At 43.3% G+C, this 26650-nt stretch overlaps 1 protein-coding gene and 1 pseudogene across 2 annotated transcripts; one reads left to right on the top strand and one right to left on the bottom strand.

Annotated features, from left to right (window-relative positions):
• Positions 1-197: 197 nt before the first annotated feature.
• LOC143541142 (calcium-dependent protein kinase 20-like) lies at positions 198-3824 on the bottom strand. Its single transcript, XM_077034037.1, has 7 exons — positions 2756-3824; positions 2135-2278; positions 1892-2044; positions 1705-1820; positions 906-1073; positions 590-814; positions 198-508 (listed from the first exon to the last, which is right to left on the bottom strand). The coding sequence occupies exons 1-7, from the start codon at positions 3420-3422 to the stop codon at positions 428-430; spliced, it is 1554 nt and encodes a 517-aa protein (XP_076890152.1). The 5' UTR covers positions 3423-3824; the 3' UTR covers positions 198-427.
• Positions 3825-6324: 2500 nt separating this feature from the next.
• LOC143541167 (receptor kinase-like protein Xa21) lies at positions 6325-9051 on the top strand (annotated as a pseudogene). Its single transcript, XR_013136715.1, has 2 exons — positions 6325-8480; positions 8557-9051. The product of XR_013136715.1 is annotated as a receptor kinase-like protein Xa21 (transcript).
• Positions 9052-26650: the final 17599 nt, after the last annotated feature.

Raw genomic sequence — 26650 nt, 5'->3', positions numbered from 1 at the left:
GGTGTTTGAGATTCCTTATTTTACTTTCTTATAACTTTTCATTAAGTTAATAAGTTACAAAAGTGTAACTTATGGAACTTTTCCTCTCATAATATAAGCAATTCCAAACACCTTATTACTTTTCAAAAAGTTTATAAGTCATAAGTTGTTGAAAATAAGCAATCCCAAACACCCACATAAACGGATTTACAATAAAAACTCCTATAACTTAAGGAATTCAACAAAAACAAAGTTTATACAAGATATATATATTCTAATATTATCTAATAATTTCATTCATATTCTTCTCTCAAAATCATTTCAATAGTTACAACAGAACAAGTGTCAAAACACAAGCCAGGTTCTTGAAGAACCAAAGTTATTGAAAATCAGCCTAACATTAGATTAAAAAAATACATATCTTGACAACATTAAAGACTCCCATAACTTAGCCTCCGGGTTTGATGTTCTTTCCGAACTCACTCTCTTCCATCATATCCACAAACTCACTGTAATCAATCCTTCCATCCTGAACCAACAAAAACGGGTTAATCAAGCTACTTGAAATTGAATAGATCATAACATATGTCGGTCCAAGTAAAATATTTACATTATCCTTATCGATTTCATCCATAACTTCATTCATTGCTTTATCATCCAAGCCGAATTTCTCACACGCTTGATGAAGTTCTTCTGTAGTGATGTATCCACTACCATCTTTATCAAAATATGAGAAAGCGGCAAGCAAATGATCCTCTTTCTGGACTTTGTTTAAATGCAGCATTGCTGCTATAAACTCACCGTAATCTATGGTACCATCATTGTCAATATCCGCCTGAAATGTTGGCATATATGAATTATAATGGATAATTGTATAATAATAAGATAATAATTATGCGTGTTTGCTTAAAGAATAAATCGCAAACCGCTTCCATTAAGCTTGTCATTTCTGCATCTTTGATATTGGCACCAACTTTCTCCAAACCAATTTTTAACTCCTCTAATGTGATTTGATTACTTCCATCAGTGTCCATCATCTTGAACATTTCTTTCAAGCCCGCAATTTCCTCCTCAGATAAACTCATAGCAATAACCTGAAACCAGTTTAAAAAGTTATAACTTACTCCCTCCGTCCCATTATAAGTGTCCACATTTCCTTTTTTATTTGTAGTGTCCACTTTCTAAATTTATTAGTCAATTGCCAAGTTTACCCTTAAACACACACAACTAACATTAATACTCCAAACAATATTGATGGACCCACTTTTCAAGGACATTATTGTCTTTTGGTAAGAAAAAAAAGTAATAATTCAATCCACTTTAAACTTTGTGTTTTTCAGACATGGACACTTATAATGGGACGGAGGAAGTATAACTTATGAATACAAATAAATAAACGAAACTTCACAAAATAGTAACCAAGTTTCCTGAGTGTTCTACTTAAGTCACTCAACTTTCATTAGATGTTCCAATACTATGTAATTTTTTAGTAAGCATTTTTTTCAAAAATATAAATTAGAAAGATGAAGCATAAATGATTCTTAGTTGCTAATAAGTGATATTTGTTTCCAATTAACTTGAAGAAAAAATCACTCACTAAAGAAAAACATTTGTAGAAAAATTACATAGAATTGGAACACCCTATAAAATTTGAGTGACTAACTTTTTGTTGAGAGTTATCCCTAAGAAAAATTGAGCATTAAGTGTTATTTGTATACAACGTACATTTATGGCTATCTTCTTGATCTTGTTCATGGCGGAGAATTGCTTCAAGCGTGACAATACAGCAGAATCAATAGGGTTATCTGGTGCCACACCATCAGCCACAATCCAAGGGTGGTCTAGGACATGAAACATGATATAAATACGAGTTTGTGATCAAATAGTTATGAAAAAAAACAACTAAACTCACTTAGAACTTCTTGTGCTGTCATTCTCTCTGAGACATCTCTAACAAGCATTCCTCTGATAAGATCTTTCGCGCTTTCAGATATACGTGGCCATGGCTCGGATTCAAGGTCAAGTTCACCTTCCAACACCTGTTCATAAACCCCTTCTTCAGTTTCTGATTCAAATCACAAAAGGCTAATTTTAGTATATAACAATATAATCATATCCCATTTATAGAAGTTTCATAGGATAAATAAAATCTCACCATCCCAAAAAGGTGGAACACCACTTAGTAAGATGTATATGATCACACCAGCACTCCAAATGTCACATAGGTTATCATAATGTTTTCGTAGCACCTCGGGTGCCATGTAATACGCGCTCCCAATCGTATCATAGAAGATTTCACCTGTATATAAACAAACAAAGGTACCAAGTAAAGTCTCACTCTTAGAAAAAACTACCGTACTAGGAGTGTGCATGGGTCTGTTTTGGGATTACCGATAACGAAAATTCAGTTTTTAAGTTTTTTAAAATCGTTCGTTTTGGTTTTAGTTTTCCATTTTTATAGTAGCTTCCTTTTGGTTACGCTATTCCTATTTGGGCTTGAAAATTATGAGTCGAAAAAATAACCTTAGATAATGAAATTGTGCCCAAGACTTTAGGCCTAATTTTTTCTAGTTAATAACAAATTGATTATTACACATTTACTTCAAAAAATTTTGGGCTACGCCTTTTGTTTAGCTTCTTATCAATTACTTAAAATCGATTTTTTCGGCGCTGATTCTTGGTCGATAGCAAAACAGAAACCGAACCGAAAAAACAGCTTTTGAAAAAACATAAACCAAAACTAGTAGGGGACAGGAAGAGTGAGATAAAGACAAACCTGGTTTAAAAAACGCAGACAACCCAAAATCGATCGATTTAAGCGGCGAATCCTCTTGCTCATTAACAAAAAGAAAATTTTCGGGCTTCAAGTCTCTATGCATAACTCCTAAACTATGACAAGCTTCCACCACCCCAACAATAACCCGCGAAAGATCAGCAGCTTTCTTCTCAGTATAATGCCCACGTTCAATAATCCGATCAAACAACTCCCCACCAGCACAAAGTTCCATAACCACATAAACCGAAACCGCATCTTCGTAAGCACCCACGATCGATATCACATTCGGGTGTCCCGCCATATGGTGCATTATTTGAATTTCACTACGTACATCTTCTATCTCCTCTTGCAACACCAACCTTCTTTTCGGGATCATTTTACACGCGTACTCGTCTCCAGTACTCTTTTCGACACATAAAACCGTCGTCCCAAACTGCCCGTGACCCAATTCTCGTCCCAACGCATAAAATTCCTTTATGTTCCCAGTTTTTGTTTGTAAAATTGTGAGAACATTTGGATTGCCGGCTTCGGGTGGTGCTTCGGAGCCTTTGGACTTGCTTTTTCGGCTCTTTTTCGTGCTTTGACGTGGGCGGGTTTTCCGGGCACCTCCTCCTGTGATTGATTGGAAGAAACCGACTTTTGGAGGGCCAGAGTTTTTGTTTCCCATTACAAAAATATGTAGAATTTGATTAAATGTTGATCTACATTAGCTGCTGTGGCCAGGAAATTAAATTTGGTGATGTGGTTTTGATCAAATGGAATTAAGATTAATGTCTCAAAAAAGAAAGTGATGATTTTACCATGACTTGTTATTGATGGACCTCCAAAATTTATGGGGTAAGGGGTGATAAAAGCCATTGGTTTATTATGTAGAATTTGAAAAGGTAACAAGTCAAAAATCCTATTTTTTTCTTAGGTTTAATTTTAATTAGGGTGTTGGAGGAAAATACGGAGAAGATGACCGAGTTAGAAGCTGAGTTGACATGGAGAACTCGACGAGGGAAAATGACCAAAAATGTTCACTTGACCGAGTTAGAAGCTGATTTTATGATGCGTGACAAAATTTGGTTGGTTAAAAATCCCGGCAACGCAAGTAATCATTAAAATATGATAAGGTCGATTTATGTATATATAATGTTAACCCGTAAAACACCTTGTTTAGTTCCTTAGGTCCGGATCTTGTTGAGTTTCTTGCTTAGGGTGCTACTGAGAATCTGCATATATACCACACTTATTTATTTATTTTTTGCTTTTGCATATTTCAGTTTATTTGTATGTACTATAGGTTCTTGTGAGTTCTGGTTGCTAAATTATAAGGTCTGATTAAACTTGAAGATTAATTGAAAAAAAAAATACTAATTGGTTATAATTGTCTCCGGGAAATTTTGTTATTTATAATTTAAAAAAGTAAAAGTTAAGCAAATACATAAAATAATAATGTATATCAACTCAATTTTTAGGATTTGCAAGAAAAAACTGACTATATGCTTTTTCTTTGCAATAATTATATTTATTATTGTAATCATGTTATCAACTATTTTATTTAATTTCATGTACATACTGAACCTTAATCTTTTTAAAGCTTAACTTTGACTGATGGATTATAGTTGTTATTGTAATTAGATGTATATGGTTGTATTAACTGGCTAATGTCTGAAATTGAAGTTCTTCAGTTGATCAGCTTCAACAAAAGCTCAACTTAATTAAACATGCTGTTCAAGCTAAATGATTTTCTTAACATGAATATATATATAGCTAGGAGCTAAAGTTTTCAATCTGAACTGATGTTCTAAACTTGATGAACACATAAAAATATGTATGCGAAAATTACTCTAAGTATAAAAATATATATGCTTAATAATGTAAAATTCAAATGACTTAGTTAAACACCTAAGAAATGTGCATGTAAGATTTATTTTCACAACATTCTTTCCCAATTAAGGTGTAACTTAATGATATTAAATCAATACTTACGTTGTACGTCCTGGCCTTATGCCTTATGTTAATAATAGATCTACTACCAACATAAGGTGAAGAATACATGATCTACTAACATAAAGCGAAGACGACGTGGTCTACCACTAACATAGTGGGGGACGTGATAGGTTGGGGATAACATATCGTCGATGACGGGATAGCCTAGATAACACATTGCCGATGACTAATTACGATCACACGTCTTTTTTTGATTGGTTTGCTAACATGTCGCTAGAAATATCAAACAGGTCGCCGACGACGCAATAGATTGGGGAGACAATTTTGGAAACTAAAATTACAGGGGACAAATAGGGAATCTATTTCTATTAAAGGGACATTTTGAGAATTTTCCACTTTAAAATGTTTTGGCCATTAATAGTGTTGTCTCCGATTTTAAAGTTTTTTTAAAGGTCATTTGAATTACTGACGGGTCACTAGTTTACCCGATCATCTTCATTTTCTGAGTGTGAAACCATAGGGTGTTATATCTTCAGGCCTCTAAAAGGAAACTCGTACATCAGTTTGCCCCATCACTCCTGACTCGGAGAACACCCTTCAGAGAAAACATATCTAAGAAAACCTCATGGGTATTTTCATATATGTAACTTGAACCCAAGACATTTCTTTTTGTAAATAAAGTTTTTCAGTACCTCATCTCAACCATTTAAGCTAGACATCATTGACAATTTTAAAGTTCTTTTTAATGGAATAACGGTTATACACACTCATCTAACACCAATTCCTGCTTCTAAACTAATCTAAAAAATAATCTACTCCAATACTAGATTTTGAACCCTAGCCTTTACTCTTAAAAGGCTAAACCTTTACCACTCACTCAAGGCGAATGGTCAACAATTTTAAAGTAATTATCCCTTTTGAAATAACACATTATAAACAAATAATATTTTTCAAGATATTTTTGAGTTTGAGAGTGACGTCTATAATCAATGTTTTAGGTCTAGGTGATAAGGAAGACATTAATGGAATTAAATTCAATAATTCATCTGACGACGACCGGAAAATATCAGGCCGTCCAGCATTTAATCACTCAATGCATAAAAGGGTCGACGATTATCCTTGTGATCTTTAAGTTTATTTAAAAAAATGAACTCCAAGTGCAAATCATCTCTCTCTGCTACTCATTTCCTCTTTTATGTTCTTATATTTCTAGTTCTCACCACTATCTCATCTTCCTACGGCGGAAATGAGACAGATCTTCACGCTTTGTTGAAGATTAAGTCGATGATCACTAAAGATCCATATGGAGCTCTAGCCTCATGGAATGGTTCGCTTCATTTCTGTGACTGGACCGGTGTTACATGTGGGAAGCGAAATAGAAGGGTGACTGTTTTGCGACTGGCCTCGCAAGGTTTAGAAGGCTCGCTGTCTCCTCATGTAGGGAACCTTAGCTTCCTCGATATTATTTATCTTTCGAATAACAGTTTTCAAGGAGCCATCCCTATTGAGCTTGGTCGTCTATCCAGGCTACGTGCTCTTTATTTGAACGAGAATAAATTCAACGGGGTCATTCCAACTAACATATCTAGTTGTTTTAACCTTGTACATGTTGGTCTTGCAAGTAACGAGTTAGTTTGAAGCATACCTAAGGAGATGAGTTTCCTCTCCAAACTTTCTTTTCTTTTCCTTCAATATAGTATGCTAACCGGTGGAATCCCACCTTCCTTAGGAAATATCACATCAATGAAAATATTTGGTACTTTTGGAAATCTTTTGGGTGGAAGCATTCCATACACCTTAAGCCGTTGGAAAAATTTAGAACAAATTGTTTGTAGTCGTTCTAATTTATCCGGAACTATCGCTCCCCTTTATAACCTTTGACTCCTAACTCATATTCACATGACCAATAATCAACTAACCGGTAGTCTTCCTTTAGCCTTTGGTGCAATGTTCCCACAACTTGTTTCCCTTTGGTTATGGGGTAACCAACTAACCGGACCTCTTCCACCATCCATTTCTAATTGTTCAAGATTAAGCAATCTCCAAATGAATGTGAACAATTTTAGTGGGAAGTTAAAAATCGACTTTTCAAAGCTAAGAGATATGTATTTTATAAGCATAGGTTTGAACAACTTTGGAAGCAAAGATGCTGATGAAATGGAGTTTATCAATTCTTTGAAAAATTGCACCAAATTAGAGATTTTAGATATTTCTATTTCCAATTTTCAAGGAGTGCTCCCCGGATCTATAGGCAATCTTTCTGATCAACTCCATTACTTATCATTAGCACAAAATCAACTACATGGAAACCTCCCTATATCAATCGGAAATCTAGTTGGCTTGAGTAGCTTAGATTTAGCAAATAATCTTTTCACGGGAAACATCCCCTCGACCATTGGTAACCTTGAAAACCTACAAGTTGTTAGGTTAGACAAAAACCAACTTGTAGGAAGAATTCCTGATGCTATAGGGAACTTATCATCGTTGCTCACGCTTTCTTTATCTTCAAACAAGTTGGAAGGGGTTATTCCATCAAGCCTTGGAAATTGCCGTTGTTTGTTAGAGTTATACCTTGATGACAATCGCCTTAATGGCAAAATACCTGCAAAACTTCTTCAACTTTCATCTTTATCCAAAACTTTAAATCTTTCTCAAAACAACTTGTTTGGTTCACTTCCAAGAGAGGTTGGATACCTTAAGATGCTGACTAATTTGGATTTATCATACAACAATTTATCAGGATACATTCCTAGAAGCCTTGGTGATTGTGGTAGCCTCACAAGATTGGTTCTTAAAGGAAACTTATTTCAAGGTATGATGCCTTCATCATTAAGTTCCTTGAAAGGACTATTAGTCCTTGATATTTCTTATAATAATCTATCAGGACAAATTCCTAAATTTTTGGAACAGTTGAAGTTAAAAAGTTTAAACTTGTCATATAATGATTTTGAGGGTGAAGTACCAATGCTTGGAGTGTTCTCAAATGAAAATGTATTCTCTGTTTTTGGGAATAAGAGGCTTTGTGGTGGCTCTGCTGAATTAGGGTTACCAAGATGTAAGGAGATTAAAAAACAAACAAAAAGGTTCCCTTTGTTTATAATAGTCATTTTAGTTGTATCCTCCCTTTTGACCATGATATGTTTATCATATGTTTGGTGTAAGAAGAAAAGCAAGAGACAACTATCTCAATCATCAGAGAGCAATCAGTTCTTAAAGGTTTCCTACAAAGAGCTTTTCAAGGCTACAAATGGGTTCTCCGAAGCCAATTTGATTGGAACCGGTGGTTTTAGCTCCGTTTACAAAGGAAGCCTTAATGAAGATGATGATAGATTTGTTGCAATCAAAGTTCTGCATCTTGAAAAGCAAGGAGCTCAAAGAAGTTTTATGAGGGAGTGTGAAGTTTGGCGCAACATTCGACACAGGAATGTGTTGAGGGTAATAACTTCATGTTCAAGTGTTGACTTTCAAGGAAATGCTTTCAAAGCTTTAGTATACGAGTTCATGCCCAATGGGAGTTTACATGATTGGTTGCACTCAGGTGAACGTAAATCGAGACTATATCTTCTCCAAATAACAAATATTCTTATGGATGTAGCATGTGCACTTGATTATATTCACAATCATTGCATGCCAACAGTTGTTCATGGTGACTTGAAGCCTAGCAACATTCTACTTGATGATGACATGGTAGCTCATATAGGGGACTTTGGCTCAGCTCGCTTTCTAGGAACAACTTCATACCAAAACAGCTCAACCATGATTGGAGGAACAATTGGTTATGTCGCTCCTGGTAAAGCTCTTGTACTCATACACATTGATATTACTTGTATTGCTACCTTTTAAAAGTAATTGCTTATAATTTGCAGAGTATGGTCTCGGAACTGAGATAACAAGTAGTGGGGACGTCTATAGTTTTGGAATTTTATTACTCGAGGTGATGACAGGGAAAAAAACCGACTGATGATATATTTAACGAAGACATTAACCTTCATCAATTTGCTTCAATGGCCTTGCCGGACCATGTAACAAATGTTATTGATGCTAAAATTGTAAACACTTATCAAGAGAATGAAAGCGTTACGAAAAGTAAAGAAGTAAATGTAGAGAAAATAAAGGAATGTTTGGCTTCAACAATCAAGATTGGAGTATCATGCTCTATGGATTCTCCACATCATCGGATGGATATGAAAAACGTTGTAGATGAACTACAGCATATTCTGAATACACTTCAAGATATTTGAGGTATAGTGTTCATTATTCACGATATTAAGCTTTAATCCCATCCTTTTTAATTATGGTGCTAAATATCATGTTGTAATAGTCAAAATAATATTATATTATCTTACTGGAAATACAATATTAAACGGACATGTTAATGATTATGCATGTCAATGTTAAAGAGACTTGTAGAATATTGAGAGCGAAATTTGCAATTTCCATTCATAACTAAATATTAACTTGCGCGCTTGTACATCAACGTTACGGCAGAGACTCCTGGTCGGTATATGCTTGATTCTTTATGGTAACGTTATGAACCTAGTCCATGGCGTTAGCAACTTTAATAGCCATTAAATTGTGCATAAAATATAAAACTCTTGGCCGTTGATTCCTTTCTGTTGATCTGTAATTGTGAAACAGGATATAAAAACAATGGTCAAATTTCAAAAGTCAAATATAAATACAGATTAAATCCATGCTAATTTTGAATTTTTGAGTCTTGAAAGTAAATTTGATAGGAGGCAAGTTAAATTTGTACTCTTAAAACTAATTATTTCTTTTAATTTTATTTTTATTATAGGTATTTACTTGTATTTAACTAAAAAACAAGATTACTAGTTTATGGCATGTAGGGTTTAAGCTAGCCTTGTGTAAGGTTGTCAATTTAAATCTGAGCTCACCCAGATTTTCATTTCATCGTGTGTTACGTTAAAAAGTTATGCTCTTTTGATAAAACGACGACCGTTAAATGTTGCAATCAAAAACAAATTATCTAAAAGTTCTACTAAGAAAAGACTGTGAATTCGGATGTAGTGAATTCACTAAAGTGGTTGGTTGGAAATCCAAATCATTTTATAATGATTTATTCGACGACTAAAAACATGACATTGAACCTGAAGAAACACTAATCGACCCCGGGCAGATTACGGATAATCTGGGGGTTAAATATATGTTTCCCACGAGGGTTAAGTCCGGCAAAGATGGTTCTTCTGATGACCTGCAAAATAGACACCGTGAGCTCGTCACTGAGAAGGGGGGGGGGTACCTCCTTGTGACCACCCTCCGGCGTGAGAATCATACTAGATTGCTCTTGAATATAAATGTATATTAAGAGAATGACTAGAGCAGATATCAGGTATAAGATGTGATATGATAAGATGATAATATACCGTTCCAAGGTGTTGGAGGAGTATTTATAGCCGAATGTAGGTTTCCAAGCAGGTACAGCCGGCTGTATAGTATTCCTGTTTTACCAACAGTGGGCTACGCACGTGCCATGCTGGTTGGTGGGTAGGCAGCGGCTAATAGTGACAAGGCCGGCTGTGTACTGTTCCTTTTCTGCCGGCTGTGCACTGTTCCTGTTCCACCAACTGCAGGCTACGCACGTGCCACAGTGAGGGTTGGTGAGTAGGCAGCGGCTGATAGTGACATTAGGTACTAGAGTGTGCTCCTCGTACTGTTTGTCAGTGAGCTGTCGCTGCTTTGGTCAGATCTTTTGTCCATACCTCGTCAGGTACAGTACAAAAGGTCCTCCAATATCGTACGGACTGGCTCATTTGGGCGGGAGTCTTCCCGGCTTTGTGCGGGAGTATTCCTGGCTTTGCTCATTCCTTCTTCATGTGACTACTGAATTATTTGAGAGTTAGTGCCTTGTGCGTGTAGCCTTGCTGTTAGTGCGGGTAGCCTTCCCTGATGGCTTGTATCCGCAGCTGCGGGAACAGGCGGGCTACACCATTGGGAGGCTTTTCCTGCGGGAACAGCTGGCGTTCTGCGCGTAAGGACGTCACGTCTCTGAGCATGGTGGGTCCTGCGGATCCAGTTGGTTTCTGCGCAGACGTCTCTCTTCAAGGCGAGTTACGAGTTTGGTCTTTGCGCAGACGTCCCTTTTGTAGGTGAGTCTTGCGGGTCCAACTGCGCAGACGTCTCTTTGAGGTGAGTCTTGCGGGTCCAACTGGGCTCTGCTGGGACCTACCTCTTCAAGTCCCCCCAGTCCAATGTTCTTCTCATGAATTGTTTATAAGTGAGGTGAACTTTTGAACTTCAACAAAGGGTTTTGAAAAGGGTTTAGTTTTAAGGTTTTCCATGGGGATTCTTCCCGCGGAAGTCCTAATGTCACGTGCAGAAATTCCCGACTTTTCTGCTTGATCTTTGGGTATGATGCGGGATAGGTCTGTAACCTCCTCGCAAGTCAGGAGCGTTGAGTTCCACTTGTGTAGATTCTCCATGAGGTTTTGGTAGTTTTAAACATAGTGATCAATTATGTTAAACAACCAATTCCATCTTGGAGCTTCAAACAATCTAGTTCTCAACGTTCCCTGCCATGCGGGGATGTTAGTTCCATTTCCGCAAGCATTGTCCAGAAGATCCTTCTTGGTTTCAATTCCCTGCGAGGCTAAGTATGTGAAGGGTTTTGCCTTGACACTGTACCCGCACTCGCTTTATATTTACTTTACTTCCCAGGTATTCCTGGCTTCAATTCCCTGCAGGTGCTAGGTATGTGAAGGGTTTTGCCTTGACACTGTACCCGCACCTGTCTTATAGTTACTCGTTTGCCGAGGTATTCTTGGCTTCAATTCCCTGCGGGTGCTAGATATGTGAAGGGTTTTGCCTTGACACTGTACCCGCACCTGTCTTACGGTTACTTGGTTACCAAGGTAAGGGGGTATAGTCCCGCTTACTTTTGAATCTTTTTGAATTTTTTTTTTTTTGAAATTCGAAGAGTTGGTGAAAGGATAAGAACAGTCCAAACTGTTGAAGGGAAGTTAGTGTAGTCCGACGGTCGTTTCTGACAGTTTCAGGACGTGCAGGAAGTTATGGCGACGTGACAGTATATGGTCATTCCAGACGCTTTTTCAGGCGCGTGGGCGCGAGTTTTCGAGCGCGTGGCCGCGAATTTTACGGCACGCGTCCTGTCAACAGCTGTTGCCAGCTTGCTTTGTCCACGTGTCATAGTTTCATTGCACCTGCGCTTTTCTCTCTCCTCCGCATTAAATTCATCGCATTCATTGCGATGAGTATATAAAGGGAGGAGGGGATGCATCTCAACTTCACAGTTTCACTTCTTTTTCTTCTAAACGATTTACGGCGAATACTCTAACTTTTCTGTCGAGCATTCTCCTTAAATCGTTCTTCTTTACATCCAAATTATGTCTTCTACCCATGATTTTGAGGCTACTGTCGAGGAGTCCGATGTATTCCTCGCGAATCCGTCGTCCACGTCGAACAAGGATGACAAGAGTACTGCTGGCGAGTGCCAGTGTGCTCTTCCGGTCGACCTCTATCAGTACGTCGTAAGGAAGTTCATGCTCGAGCCTTTCGAGCCTGAGTTTCCTGCACCTCATCAGACGGTGTACGATGCCCCCAAAGGCAAAATAGGGGTATTTGCCGCCTTATTCGTCTATGGGAATCTCAGGTTCCCATTGACGAAGTTTGTTTACCGTGTTCTGGAGAGACACGGTGTACATCTGACGGAGGTACACCCAATGGCGATCGCCAAGATCCGCCATTTTGAGTGGGTGTGCCTCATTCTGGGCGTGGAGCCCCATGTCGACCGCCTGATGACCTTCTACTCGTGGAGGTGCATCCAGGGGTGGTACACCTTGGTCAATCGGATCAAGGGTTTGAAGATCTGCGCTACCGAGCGCAGTCTTCGGTCGTGGAAGCGGGAGTTTTTCTATATCTCCGCTCGCGTCGTCCCCCTTGCGATGACGTTTAAGAATGGGAGAGCACTCCCCACCCTTCACGCCTCCAACTATCAGGAGGCGGAATGGTTTGCCAAGATCTCCCGGATCCAGACTCCGGTGTACCGCTTTGCGGAGTCTGGGATGGTGATGCTCGGTATGAGCCGAGTGTGGAAGGATGCTGGGGCGGAGACGCCGCATGTTCCCATCGTCCTTGAATACGGTTTGAACTTTATCCCTTACGGTATGCTCCGTCTTCTTTGCTGCTTTAAGGTTTTTCTTCTAACTGTTTGTTATTTTTTATTTTCAGAGGGAAACGACCTACAATCGCTCCTGTATCCGCGGGAGGCTGATGGTCCCGCTCGGATGGGTACTCGTGCTCTTGATGAGAACGAGTTGCCCATCCTCGAGCAAACGGCAGATCGGTTTGTGGAGGTCTACCCGCCTGGCCACCCGATTCTGAGCGCCACGCGGCCAGGTAAGGAGTTATTTAACCCTCGCCCTCTCAATGCTCAAACCTCTGCTGGAATTCCTCTAATTTTGTCATCTTCTGATGAGGAATCCGCAGATGGTCCTTTCTTCACGCGGAAGAAGAAGGCTGTTGGCGGGAAGGGCAAGGCGAAGGTTGCCTCCACTGCCGATCAAGGGAACCGGTCTGAGTCAGAGACCGAGAGTGAAGAGGCGGCGGGGAACCCAGGTGGTGGTGAGACCACTGCTCCGGAGGTTGAGACGGCTGTCACCTCCGGGCAGCCCAGTACAGCGACGGTGACCGGCGTAAAGAGGCCGGCTCCATCGGGTTCGTCCCCGCCTGTTCGCACCTTCAAGCTCAAGAGGACTCGTAAGTACAAACTTCCTTTGCTTTTAACTTCATATATTTCCGCCATTATACTTATATATCTTGTCTTCGTGTAGGCGTGGATGCCACCGCATTCCAGGGTGGAGCGGGGAGGAGCACCTCCGGACCCATGATGGTAGGTTTGGTCAACCTACCTGAGGCGATGACCCAGGCGGCTGCGCCTGCTTCAGTTGGTTCATTTGCTCACTCGGTTGAGGCAACTGTTCCAACTGTGACGACGTCTCCGCCGGCTGTCAGTGCCATATTCACTGATTCTTTCACTGAGCAGGCGGTGAGTTTTTCTGTGGTTTCTTCCGCAGCCACGACCGCGGTTGTGAGTTCACCTCCGTTGGTCTCTACTACGGCGGCCTCCGCCATGCCTCCTCCGGCGCCGGCGACTACAGCCGGTCCTTCAGGTATGTCCGAGGTTGGGGCGTCTAGCCAATCTCTGCCTCCTTCCCATCTGCCTGACCTCTTGGATGGATATCCGTTAGGTTCGGGTGATGGGTTTGGCGGCTACAGGCCTGTCGTCGACCCTACAGGTGCGTAGGGTTATTTTGGCCTTTTCTTATTATTTTTTTTATATATCATCTTTTCCTAACTGCTTTTTGCTTTTGCAGTGTCGGATTCCAATGAAGTGTATGTTCCACGATGGAACATCCGCCGAGGAACAACCCTTCGGACGCCTGTGGAATGCGTCGAGTGGGCGCGCCACGCCGCCCCAAGTGGGGCGCTGGGGGAAGCAATGTCAAGCTACCAGGAGGGTAGGCTGACAAATGAGCTCCGGATTCTCCTAGCCCGGATGCAGCCGCGCGTCGAGCTGCTTTGTCGTGAAAACGACAAGTTAAAGGCAGCTCGTATCCAAGAAGTAGCTCAGGCGCGGGCTGTCCGGGAGGAGAACAGGAGGCTCTCCGCCGTTGCTGCGGAGAAGGAGAAGGCCTTCAAGGCCCTCGAGGTTGAAGTTCAGGCCCGGCTCGAGGCCCGTTCCAAGGCTGCCCAAGCAGTTAACGAACAGCTTCGGTTGGCCAAGGAAACTGCACGGAACGCAACCGAGAGGGCCACCAAGGCTGAAGCTGTTGCTGAGCCTCTACGCATCGAGAATGAGGAACTTAAAGCCAAATTAGAGAAGCTCCAGCAGGCTCATGATGCCTTGGCCATGGAAGATGCCAAGAAGCTCCAAGAGATCTTGGACCAGAGGGGGGGTGCTTGACCACACTGAGCGTAAGCTAAAGAGCGTCGAAGAGGCTGCGGCTAAAGAAGTGTTGCTTGCCAACCTTAACAAAAGTGAAGCCGAACGCGCCCGTAACCAAGCTCAAGCTGCCCTCCAGGAGGCTCTGGTTACCAAGGAATGGCTTCTTCGAGAAGCGTTGTCGCAGGTACGCATAGCTTCATAATGTTTTTACGCTTTTCTTTGTACTTAGAAAAGGTTTTGATACTTGTATTTTTTCTTGTAGGTTGTGCATCGAGTCTTCACAGATACATCATATGACGATGCTATGAGCGCAGCCCTCAACGTTTCTCATGAGGATGGAGAAAAGGCTGGCTTCCTGCTTGGTCTAGGGTTTGTTGAACAAGGCATCCCGCCTTCCAACTTCCCTCTTTACGATGTAGATACTGAAGCTGCTTATGACCAAGTCGTGAACCAGTATGCTGCCTTCCCGCATCCAGTGGTGGAGAAGGTGAACGAAGTTGCTGCTGCTGATGATGGGCTGACCATTCTCAAAACTTTTCTTGAACCGCCACAGCCAACTGATGGTGCGGGTACAAGTGGGTTTGGAGGGAGTGGCCCTGAAGCTTGATCTTTTAGATCCCTTTCCACTGTTAGAATAGATTTACATCTTTGTATAGGTTTATATTCTTGTAGGCGGGTAGATACCCGGCCATTCTTGTAATACTTGAGTTTTTATGGAATATAAATCTTTTGTGCGGGTAGGACCGTCACTTTTACTTAATGACTTGCTTTATAAACGTTATATGACTTGCTCATGCACATTATAGCTTAATTTGGCACTTGTTTTGCCGCATAAACAATATATGATTCGCTTGTGCATAATTTAGTTTAACTTGGCAATTTCTTAAGTACTTTGGATAAGTTAACCTTTCAACGTGGTAGATAATAGGTTAAAGTTTTGCTTCCTCTTTCGTGATTGTGCGGGTAAGACCGTCACTTGCACTTAGTAGGATGGCTAAACTTTACCTATATCTGACCTGCGTGGAAGTTTTCCTCATCCTTTCCTTAGAAATTTTCTAAGTGTTCTGAATAAGTTAACCTTACGACGCGCGGTTGTCAATAGGATAATGTTCAGTTTCCTCTATCATGATTGTGCGGGTAGGACCGTCACTTTCATTTAGTAGGATGACCAAACTTCACCTATGACTGACCTGCGTGAAGGTTTTCCTCATCTTTTCCTTAGAAATTTTGCCGTTTTTCGTGTTTATGAGGGTTTTGCCACCGTCCACACGCAACGACTTACTTTATACCGGCATATCAGTGTCTTGAATAAGTTAAAATGTCGATGCGCGGTTGTCAATAGGTTAATGTTCAGTTTCCTCTATCATGATTGTGCGGGTAGGACCGGCACTTTCATTTAGTGGGATGACCGAACTTCACCTATAACTGACCTGCGTGAAGGTTTGCCGTGTTGTGTGTTTATGCGGGTTTTGCCGCCTTCCACAACGACTTACTTTTCACACTTATTTACGCGGTGAATACCGGCGTATCAGTGTGGAAAGTTCATAAGTATAAATGTAAGACCATCAGCGTCAATGTGATAAGAGGAATCATTTCCATTAGAAGTGGCTCTAGGCCTTTTCTTTACAAGTTTGGAATTGATCTACATGCAGCCTGTGTAATTGAGCTCCCTTCCATGTTCTTGGGAGTGTCATCGAGCCATTCGAGCCGATATGCACTTGGTTCGGAATCTCGTTGTTTACGCAGTATGTAGTCTCCAACATTGAAGCTGCAGTTTTATACGTGTTTTCCCCAACTGGGGTTCTACACGCATTAGCCTGCTCCGCGTTCGTTACGCCACGAGGTGCGTGAGCGTCCCATCTCTGACAAATGCTTCGACGATGTCCTTCAAGTCTATGCATTCCTCGGTGGTATGGCCCTTTGTCCTGTGGTAGTCACAGAATTTGCTTTGATCAGCGTTTGGACGCTGTCGGATAATTGGAGCCTTTGGCCATGGGAGCCTCTCGGTGTCGAATATCTCGGTGACGCTTTTGGTGTGTGGCGTCCATCTGGAGTTCCGGTTCGACGACTGCACGTTATCCTTTCCGCCTAACCGATGGTGCAAGCCGGATGAGGTGTCAAAGTTTACCCTTGACTGCCAAATGCCTAGCTTCCTCTTTTTGTTTAGTCGGGCGGTAAGGACGTTGTTTTCTCTTGTTTTCTGGGTGTAGAGGTTTGTGCTCTGGGGAAGATCTCTACCCAGTTGCTTTTCCGTTTCCGCGAAGCGTTTAGCTTCTGTCATGATGGCATCCCACGTAGATGGCATGCCATCTTTACCCGTCAAGGTGCGGATGAGCTCTGGGTCTTTTGCGCCCTGGATGAAGGCGGCGCGAACAAGATCTTCGCTAATAGTGCCCAGACTTAGCTTCTTTGAGTTGAAGCGCGTGATGAAGTCTAGCAGAGACTCGTCTTCCTCTCGGATGCAGTTGAGGATTGTCCATTGCTCATCGGTATACTTTCGTTGTTGGCTGAAGTGTTGGCTGAACTTCTGCTGGAAGTCTGCCCAATCGTAGATGTGGTGGACCGGTAGACGGTTGAACCACGCTCTAGCCGCTCCAACCAACGTCATCTGGAACATATAACACCACGTGGGTTCCGTCCAGTTGCTGACGGTTGCCCCCGCTATGAATCTGTTCAAATGATCATCTGGGTCAGATATACCATCATATGTGCCTATATTGGACATTTGTTTGGCACTTCTCGGGGCAATTGCTTCCGCAATGTCCCTTGCAAATTTGGACGTTCCCGCATTTGCAGCAGTTGGTCTGAAGGTTTTAGAGAAGTCACGTGGGTTTCCACCCGCGTTTTTTGGTTTGAAGGCTTCTCTAAAATTCCTTCTCGGTTGGAAGTCCGTTTCCTTACGCTTCCCTTTCGCCCTATGGCGAGGGTTTGCCTCGCTGTCGGATTCTTCCGAATCTTCCTCATACTCGCACTCATTGCTCATGTTGAGCTGTTGAGTGCTTCCGAATTCGTCAGCCTGTTGGAGTGAACGTAAGAGTTCATCCAACTCAGCTTGGAATTCCTTTTGACGTGCTTCCGCCCACTCTTTAACCTGATCAAGTGTTTGGCGGGGGAGCCTCGTCCGTTGTCTTTCCGCCTGGGTATCAATGAATCCCAGGGGATGATTGTTTACTGCACTTGCCCCGGCTTGGGTAACCGGGGTAGTGTTTGTAAAATGTGTGTACTCACCGGTGTTCCCCCCAGTAGCTGGGGTTGTGGTTACCGGGGTTTCTTGGTCACTCGCTGGCCTTGGTACCGGAGTAACCTTAACCATCTTTCCAGAAGTTTTAAAAAAAACTGAGAAAATTAGTTCTAGCTTTTATGCACGAATGACGCCAAAGAAGAAACACTAATCGACCCCGGGCAGATTTCGGATAATCTGGGGGTTAAATAGATGTTTCCCACGAGGGTTAAGTCCGGCAAAGATGGTTCTTCTGATGATCTGCAAAACAGACACCGTGAGCTCGTCACTGAGAAGGGGGGGTACCTCCTTGTGACCACCCTCCGGCGTGAGAATCAGACTAGATTGCTCTTGAATATAAATGTATATTAAGAGAATGACTAGAGCAGATATCAGGTATAAGATGTGATATGATAAGATGATAATAATATACCGTTCCAAGGTGTTGTAGGAGTATTTATAGCCGAAGGTAGGTTTCCAAGCAGGTACAGCCGGCTGTATAGTATTCCTGTTCTACCAACAGTGGGCTACGCACGTGCCATGCTGGTTGGTGGGTAGGCAGCGGCTAATAGTGACAAGGCCGGCTGTGTACTGTTCCTTTTCTGCCGGCTGTGCACTGTTCCTGTTCCACCAACTGCAGGCTACGCACGTGCCACAGTGAGGGTTGGTGAGTAGGCAGCGGCTGATAGTGACATTAGGTACTAGAGCGTGCTCCTCGTACTGTTTGTCAGTGAGCTGTCGCTGCTTTGGTCAGATCTTTTGTCCATACCTCGTCAGGTACAGTACAAAAGGTCCTCCAATATCGTACGGACTGGCTCATTTGGGAGGGAGTCTTCCCGGCTTTGCTCATTCCTTCTTCAGGTGACTACTGAATTATTTAAGAGTTAGTGCCTTGTGCGTGTAGCCTTGCTGTTAGTGCGGGTAGCCTTCCCTGATGGCTTGTATCCGCAGCTGCGGGAACAGGCGGGCTACACCATTGGGAGGCTTTTCCTGCGGGAACAGCTGGCGTTCTGCGCGTAAGGACGTCACGTCTCTGAGCATGGTGGGTCCTGCGGATCCAGTTGGTTTCTGCGCAGACGTCTCTCTTCAAGGCGAGTTACGAGTTTGGTCTTTGCGCAGACGTCCCTTTTGTAGGTGAGTCTTGCGGGTCCAACTGCGCAGACGTCTCTTTGAGGTGAGTCTTGCGGGTCCAACTGGGCTCTGCTGGGACCTACCTCTTCAAGTCCCCCCAGTCCAATGTTCTTCTCATGAATTGTTTATAAGTGAGGTGAACTTTTGAACTTCAACAAAGGGTTTTGAAAAGGGTTTAGTTTTAAGGTTTTCCATGGGGATTCTTCCCGCGGAAGTCCTAATGTCACGTGCAGAAATTCCCGACTTTTCTGCTTGATCTTTGGGTATGATGCGGGGTAGGTCTGTAACCTCCTCGCAAGTCAGGAGCGTTGAGTTCCACTTGTGTAGATTCTCCATGAGGTTTTGGTAGTTTTAAACATAGTGATCAATTATGTTAAACAACCAATTCCATCTTGGAGCTTCAAACAATCTAGTTCTCAACGTTCCCTGCCATGCGGGGATGTTAGTTCCATTTCCGCAAGCATTGTCCAGAAGATCCTTCTTGGTTTCAATTCCCTGCGAGGCTAAGTATGTGAAGGGTTTTGCCTTGACACTGTACCCGCACTCGCTTTATAGTTACTTTACTTCCCAGGTATTCCTGGCTTCAATTCCCTGCAGGTGCTAGGTATGTGAAGGGTTTTGCCTTGACACTGTACCCGCACCTGTCTTATAGTTACTCGTTTGCCGAGGTATTCTTGGCTTCAATTCCCTGCGGGTGCTAGATATGTGAAGGGTTTTGCCTTGACACTGTACCCGCACCTGTCTTACGGTTACTTGGTTACCAAGGTAAGGGGGTATAGTCCCGCTTACTTTTGAATCTTTTTGAATTTTTTTTTTTTTGAAATTCGAAGAGTTGGTGAAAGGATAAGAACAGTCCAAACTGTTGAAGGGAAGTTAGTGTAGTCCGACGGTCGTTTCTGACAGTTTCAGGACGTGCAGGAAGTTATGGCGACGTGACAGTATATGGTCATTCCAGACGCTTTTTCAGGCGCGTGGGCGCGAGTTTTCGAGCGCGTGGCCGCGAATTTTACGGCACGCGTCCTGTCAACAGCTGTTGCCAGCTTGCTTTGTCCACGTGTCATAGTTTCATTGCACCTGCGCTTTTCTCTCTCCTCCGCATTAAATTCATCGCATTCATTGCGATGAGTATATAAAGGGAGGAGGGGATGCATCTCAACTTCACAGTTTCACTTCTTTTTCTTCTAAACGATTTACGGCGAATACTCTAACTTTTCTGTCGAGCATTCTCCTTAAATCGTTCTTCTTTACATCCAAATTATGTCTTCTACCCATGATTTTGAGGCTACTGTCGAGGAGTCCGATGTATTCCTCGCGAATCCGTCGTCCACGTCGAACAAGGATGACAAGAGTACTGCTGGCGAGTGCCAGTGTGCTCTTCCGGTCGACCTCTATCAGTACGTCGTAAGGAAGTTCATGCTCGAGCCTTTCGAGCCTGAGTTTCCTGCACCTCATCAGACGGTGTACGATGCCCCCAAAGGCAAAATAGGGGTATTTGCCGCCTTATTCGTCTATGGGAATCTCAGGTTCCCATTGACGAAGTTTGTTTACCGTGTTCTGGAGAGACACGGTGTACATCTGACGGAGGTACACCCAATGGCGATCGCCAAGATCCGCCATTTTGAGTGGGTGTGCCTCATTCTGGGCGTGGAGCCCCATGTCGACCGCCTGATGACCTTCTACTCGTGGAGGTGCATCCAGGGGTGGTACACCTTGGTCAATCGGATCAAGGGTTTGAAGATCTGCGCTACCGAGCGCAGTCTTCGGTCGTGGAAGCGGGAGTTTTTCTATATCTCCGCTCGCGTCGTCCCCCTTGCGATGACGTTTAAGAATGGGAGAGCACTCCCCACCCTTCACGCCTCCAACTATCAGGAGGCGGAATGGTTTGCCAAGATCTCCCGGATCCAGACTCCGGTGTACCGCTTTGCGGAGTCTGGGATGGTGATGCTCGGTATGAGCCGAGTGTGGAAGGATGCTGGGGCGGAGACGCCGCATGTTCCCATCGTCCTTGAATACGGTTTGAACTTTATCCCTTACGGTATGCTCCGTCTTCTTTGCTGCTTTAAGGTTTTTCTTCTAACTGTTTGTTATTTTTTATTTTCAGAGGGAAACGACCTACAATCGCTCCTGTATCCGCGGGAGGCTGATGGTCCCGCTCGGATGGGTACTCGTGCTCTTGATGAGAACGAGTTGCCCATCCTCGAGCAAACGGCAGATCGGTTTGTGGAGGTCTACCCGCCTGGCCACCCGATTCTGAGCGCCACGCGGCCAGGTAAGGAGTTATTTAACCCTCGCCCTCTCAATGCTCAAACCTCTGCTGGAATTCCTCTAATTTTGTCATCTTCTGATGAGGAATCCGCAGATGGTCCTTTCTTCACGCGGAAGAAGAAGGCTGTTGGCGGGAAGGGCAAGGCGAAGGTTGCCTCCACTGCCGATCAAGGGAACCGGTCTGAGTCAGAGACCGAGAGTGAAGAGGCGGCGGGGAACCCAGGTGGTGGTGAGACCACTGCTCCGGAGGTTGAGACGGCTGTCACCTCCGGGCAGCCCAGTACAGCGACGGTGACCGGCGTAAAGAGGCCGGCTCCATCGGGTTCGTCCCCGCCTGTTCGCACCTTCAAGCTCAAGAGGACTCGTAAGTACAAACTTCCTTTGCTTTTAACTTCATATATTTCCGCCATTATACTTATATATCTTGTCTTCGTGTAGGCGTGGATGCCACCGCATTCCAGGGTGGAGCGGGGAGGAGCACCTCCGGACCCATGATGGTAGGTTTGGTCAACCTACCTGAGGCGATGACCCAGGCGGCTGCGCCTGCTTCAGTTGGTTCATTTGCTCACTCGGTTGAGGCAACTGTTCCAACTGTGACGACGTCTCCGCCGGCTGTCAGTGCCATATTCACTGATTCTTTCACTGAGCAGGCGGTGAGTTTTTCTGTGGTTTCTTCCGCAGCCACGACCGCGGTTGTGAGTTCACCTCCGTTGGTCTCTACTACGGCGGCCTCCGCCATGCCTCCTCCGGCGCCGGCGACTACAGCCGGTCCTTCAGGTATGTCCGAGGTTGGGGCGTCTAGCCAATCTCTGCCTCCTTCCCATCTGCCTGACCTCTTGGATGGATATCCGTTAGGTTCGGGTGATGGGTTTGGCGGCTACAGGCCTGTCGTCGACCCTACAGGTGCGTAGGGTTATTTTGGCCTTTTCTTATTATTTTTTTTATATATCATCTTTTCCTAACTGCTTTTTGCTTTTGCAGTGTCGGATTCCAATGAAGTGTATGTTCCACGATGGAACATCCGCCGAGGAACAACCCTTCGGACGCCTGTGGAATGCGTCGAGTGGGCGCGCCACGCCGCCCCAAGTGGGGCGCTGGGGGAAGCAATGTCAAGCTACCAGGAGATGGCATGCCATCTTTACCCGTCAAGGTGCGGATGAGCTCTGGGTCTTTTGCGCCCTGGATGAAGGCGGCGCGAACAAGATCTTCGCTAATAGTGCCCAGACTTAGCTTCTTTGAGTTGAAGCGCGTGATGAAGTCTAGCAGAGACTCGTCTTCCTCTCGGATGCAGTTGAGGATTGTCCATTGCTCATCGGTATACTTTCGTTGTTGGCTGAAGTGTTGGCTGAACTTCTGCTGGAAGTCTGCCCAATCGTAGATGTGGTGGACCGGTAGACGGTTGAACCACGCTCTAGCCGCTCCAACCAACGTCATCTGGAACATATAACACCACGTGGGTTCCGTCCAGTTGCTGACGGTTGCCCCCGCTATGAATCTGTTCAAATGATCATCTGGGTCAGATATACCATCATATGTGCCTATATTGGACATTTGTTTGGCACTTCTCGGGGCAATTGCTTCCGCAATGTCCCTTGCAAATTTGGACGTTCCCGCATTTGCAGCAGTTGGTCTGAAGGTTTTAGAGAAGTCACGTGGGTTTCCACCCGCGTTTTTTGGTTTGAAGGCTTCTCTAAAATTCCTTCTCGGTTGGAAGTCCGTTTCCTTACGCTTCCCTTTCGCCCTATGGCGAGGGTTTGCCTCGCTGTCGGATTCTTCCGAATCTTCCTCATACTTGCACTCATTGCTCATGTTGAGCTGTTGAGTGCTTCCGAATTCGTCAGCCTGTTGGAGTGAACGTAAGAGTTCATCCAACTCAGCTTGGAATTCCTTTTGACGTGCTTCCGCCCACTCTTTAACCTGATCAAGTGTTTGGCGGGGGAGCCTCGTCCGTTGTCTTTCCGCCTGGGTATCAATGAATCCCAGGGGATGATTGTTTACTGCACTTGCCCCGGCTTGGGTAACCGGGGTAGTGTTTGTAAAATGTGTGTACTCACCGGTGTTCCCCCCAGTAGCTGGGGTTGTGGTTACCGGGGTTTCTTGGTCACTCGCTGGCCTTGGTACCGGAGTAACCTTAACCATCTTTCCAGAAGTTTTAAAAAAAACTGAGAAAATTAGTTCTAGCTTTTATGCACGAATGACGCCAAAGAAGAAACACTAATCGACCCCGGGCAGATTTCGGATAATCTGGGGGTTAAATAGATGTTTCCCACGAGGGTTAAGTCCGGCAAAGATGGTTCTTCTGATGACCTGCAAAACAGACACCGTGAGCTCGTCACTGAGAAGGGGGGGTACCTCCTTGTGACCACCCTCCGGCGTGAGAATCAGACTAGATTGCTCTTGAATATAAATGTATATTAAGAGAATGACTAGAGCAGATATCAGGTATAAATGTGATATGATAAGATGATAATAATATACCGTTCCAAGGTGTTGTAGGAGTATTTATAGCCGAAGGTAGGTTTCCAAGCAGGTACAGCCGGCTGTATAGTATTCCTGTTCTACCAACAGTGGGCTACGCACGTGCCATGCTGGTTGGTGGGTAGGCAGCGGCTAATAGTGACAAGGCCGGCTGTGTACTGTTCCTTTTCTGCCGGCTGTGCACTGTTCCTGTTCCACCAACTGCAGGCTACGCACGTGCCACAGTGAGGGTTGGTGAGTAGGCAGCGGCTGATAGTGACATTAGGTACTAGAGCGTGCTCCTCGTACTGTTTGTCAGTGAGCTGTCGCTGCTTTGGTCAGATCTTTTGTCCATACCTCGTCAGGTACAGTACAAAAGGTCCTCCAATATCGTACGGACTGGCTCATTTGGGAGGGAGTCTTCCCGGCTTTGCTCATTCCTTCTTCAGGTGACTACTGAATTATTTAAGAGTTAGTGCCTTGTGCGTGTAGCCTTGCTGTTAGTGCGGGTAGCCTTCCCTGATGGCTTGTATCCGCAGCTGCGGGAACAGGCGGGCTACACCATTGGGAGGCTTTTCCTGCGGGAACAGCTGGCGTTCTGCGCGTAAGGACGTCACGTCTCTGAGCATGGTGGGTCCTGCGGATCCAGTTGGTTTCTGCGCAGACGTCTCTCTTCAAGGTGAGTTACGAGTTTGGTCTTTGCGCAGACGTCCCTTTTGTAGGTGAGTCTTGCGGGTCCAACTGCGCAGACGTCTCTTTGAGGTGAGTCTTGCGGGTCCAACTGGGCTCTGCTGGGACCTGCCTCTTCAGAACCCAAGGAGGGGTCAAACACTAACTGACTTTAGATTTTATTTTATAAATGTAGTTTTTCTTTAAAGATCAATATTATTAAAAGATACGCCCTGCTTGCGATGCGCACATATAATGTATATATGTGTGAACCCTTGGGTGGGCAAAAGTAAAATTGCACTAATTTTGACGTTATTTTCCTAATCACGTGAAAATAACGTTAAAAGTGGCGGAAGGTTAATCAGGCATCATGTGGTGGCGTTGATAGCCGAAAGACAAGGGCACATGCACCAATCAGCCGGTGTCCCGATGATTGAGTGTTATGTGTCTTATGTCCAAGGCTTGATTCAAAACTACTATCGAGCCGGAGGTCTCACCGGAAGCAGCCTCTCTATCCCTATGGGATAGAGGTAAGGCTGTCTACATCTTACCCTCCTCAGACCCTACCATAGCATTGCTATTGGTGGGATATACTGAGTACGATGATGATGATGATGATGATGATGATGATGATCAATATTATTAAAAGAACAAAGGAGGCATCTCACAAATAACAAGAGCCTCAATAAGTAGAAAACAAAATGAAGAAAACAAACGAACACGAGATATATAGGAGTATTACACTTTATAAGAGGAAACTAACAAAGTTAAATTTGTGTCAGTTCCCAATCCAATGAAGCCTTTTTGTTCATATATTTAACCCATAAGAAAGATGTTATTTTATTATCACCTTTGCCAACGAGAAAACTCTACTGTTGAAGATCCTTTCATTCCTTGATTTCCATATCATCCAACATGTGATAGCCGTGACCGTTTAGGGTCGCTATTTGTTCCTCTATGCTTACTTAATGTAGTTTGGTCACTAAATGCCCTCAAACTGTTGTCTCCACTTCCAAAACTATTACAGTAACTTCTTTTTCCCAGAACTATTAACCATTTTTCTATTTTCCTTTCTGCAAATAATTTTGATATATCTTTTAAGTGACTTGTGCTGAGTAGGAATCATCAACCAACGTTAATGGATTTAGTTAGTACAAGTGTTACAGTAAAAAGAAATTATCTAAAAACTCTACTCAGAAAGGACATAGTGACTTCACTAAATTAAGTGCTTGGTTGGAAATCCAAATCATCCACCTATCACTTTTTAATGATTTGTTAGACGACTAAAAACATGCCATTGAACCCAAGGACAGTTATTGACTTCAAATTTTATTTTCTAATGTACTTTTTATATGATCAATATTATTAAAAGAACAAAAGAGGCATCTCACAAATAACAAGAGCCTCAATAAGTACAAAACAAAACGAAGGAAACAAACGAACAAGAGATAAGAGTACTGCACCTTACAAAGGAAAATTAACAAAGTTAAATTTGCGTCACTTCTTCCAATCCAACGAAGCCCACATGATTTTATTTCATTTATCACCTTTGCCAACGAGAAAACTCTACCATCGAAGATCCTTTCATTCCTTGGTTTCCATATCGTCAAGAAAATCCAATAAGTATTGTTTCTACTTTCTAGTGATTATCTAAACAACTCAAGGTGTGGGTGTATGGACTTCTTATTTTTGTTTATTCAGTCTTTTGAAGTTATAAGAAAACGTTATTATATTTTGACTCATTCACGACTGTTTTATAGGTTTTGATCATTAAATGCATTGTCTCTAATTTTAATGTTTTTTAACGGTCATTTGGATTACTGGCGGTCACTAGCTCACCCAACCATCTTCATTCTCTGAGCGTGGAACCATCGGGAGTTATATCGGCATGCCTCTGAATGGAAGCCCGCACATTAGTTCGCCCCATCAGTCTTGACTCGGAAAACACTCTACGGAGGAAACCCGTCATAGGTAAGAAAACCTCATAGGCAATGGCTCAACATTTTCATAGATGGAACTTGAACCCAAGACATTTCTTTCTTTAAATAAAGTCCTTCGGTACCTCACTTCAACCATTTGAACTAGGGGTCATTGACAATTTTTAAGTTCTTTTTTTTTTGAACAGCCATACACACTCGTTTAATCCCTACTCCTACTCCTAATCTACTCTAAGAGACAATTTACTCTCATGCTAGGTTTTGAATCATAGTATTCACTCCTAAAGGCAAGATCCTTTACTGCTCAGTCAAGGTTGGACTGGCTGACAATTTTAAAGTTATTATCCCTTTGATGG

The sequence above is a fragment of the Bidens hawaiensis genome, unplaced genomic scaffold (assembly GCF_021521415.1).
Source record: "Bidens hawaiensis isolate Kalapana, Puna unplaced genomic scaffold, B.hawaiensis_p1.1 tig00012472_1, whole genome shotgun sequence".
Taxonomy (NCBI): Eukaryota; Viridiplantae; Streptophyta; class Magnoliopsida; order Asterales; family Asteraceae; genus Bidens; species Bidens hawaiensis.
Note: the sequence above shows the minus strand (reverse complement) of the source record. Positions and strands in the feature narration are given on the sequence as shown.

What these genes read in the sequence shown, in the direction of transcription:
- LOC143541142 (XM_077034037.1), bottom strand. Translation starts at nt 3,422, where the DNA reads ATGGGAAACAAAAACTCTGGCCCTCCAAAAGTCGGTTTCTTCCAATCA. An exon ending in TGTTCCACCTTTTTGGGATG is followed by an intron (nt 2,045 to 2,134) that starts GTGAGATTTTAT and finishes GATTTGAATCAG; the next exon opens with AAACTGAAGAAGGGGTTTAT. An exon ending in TCAAGAAGATAGCCATAAAT is followed by an intron (nt 1,074 to 1,704) that starts GTACGTTGTATA and finishes AACTGGTTTCAG; the next exon opens with GTTATTGCTATGAGTTTATC.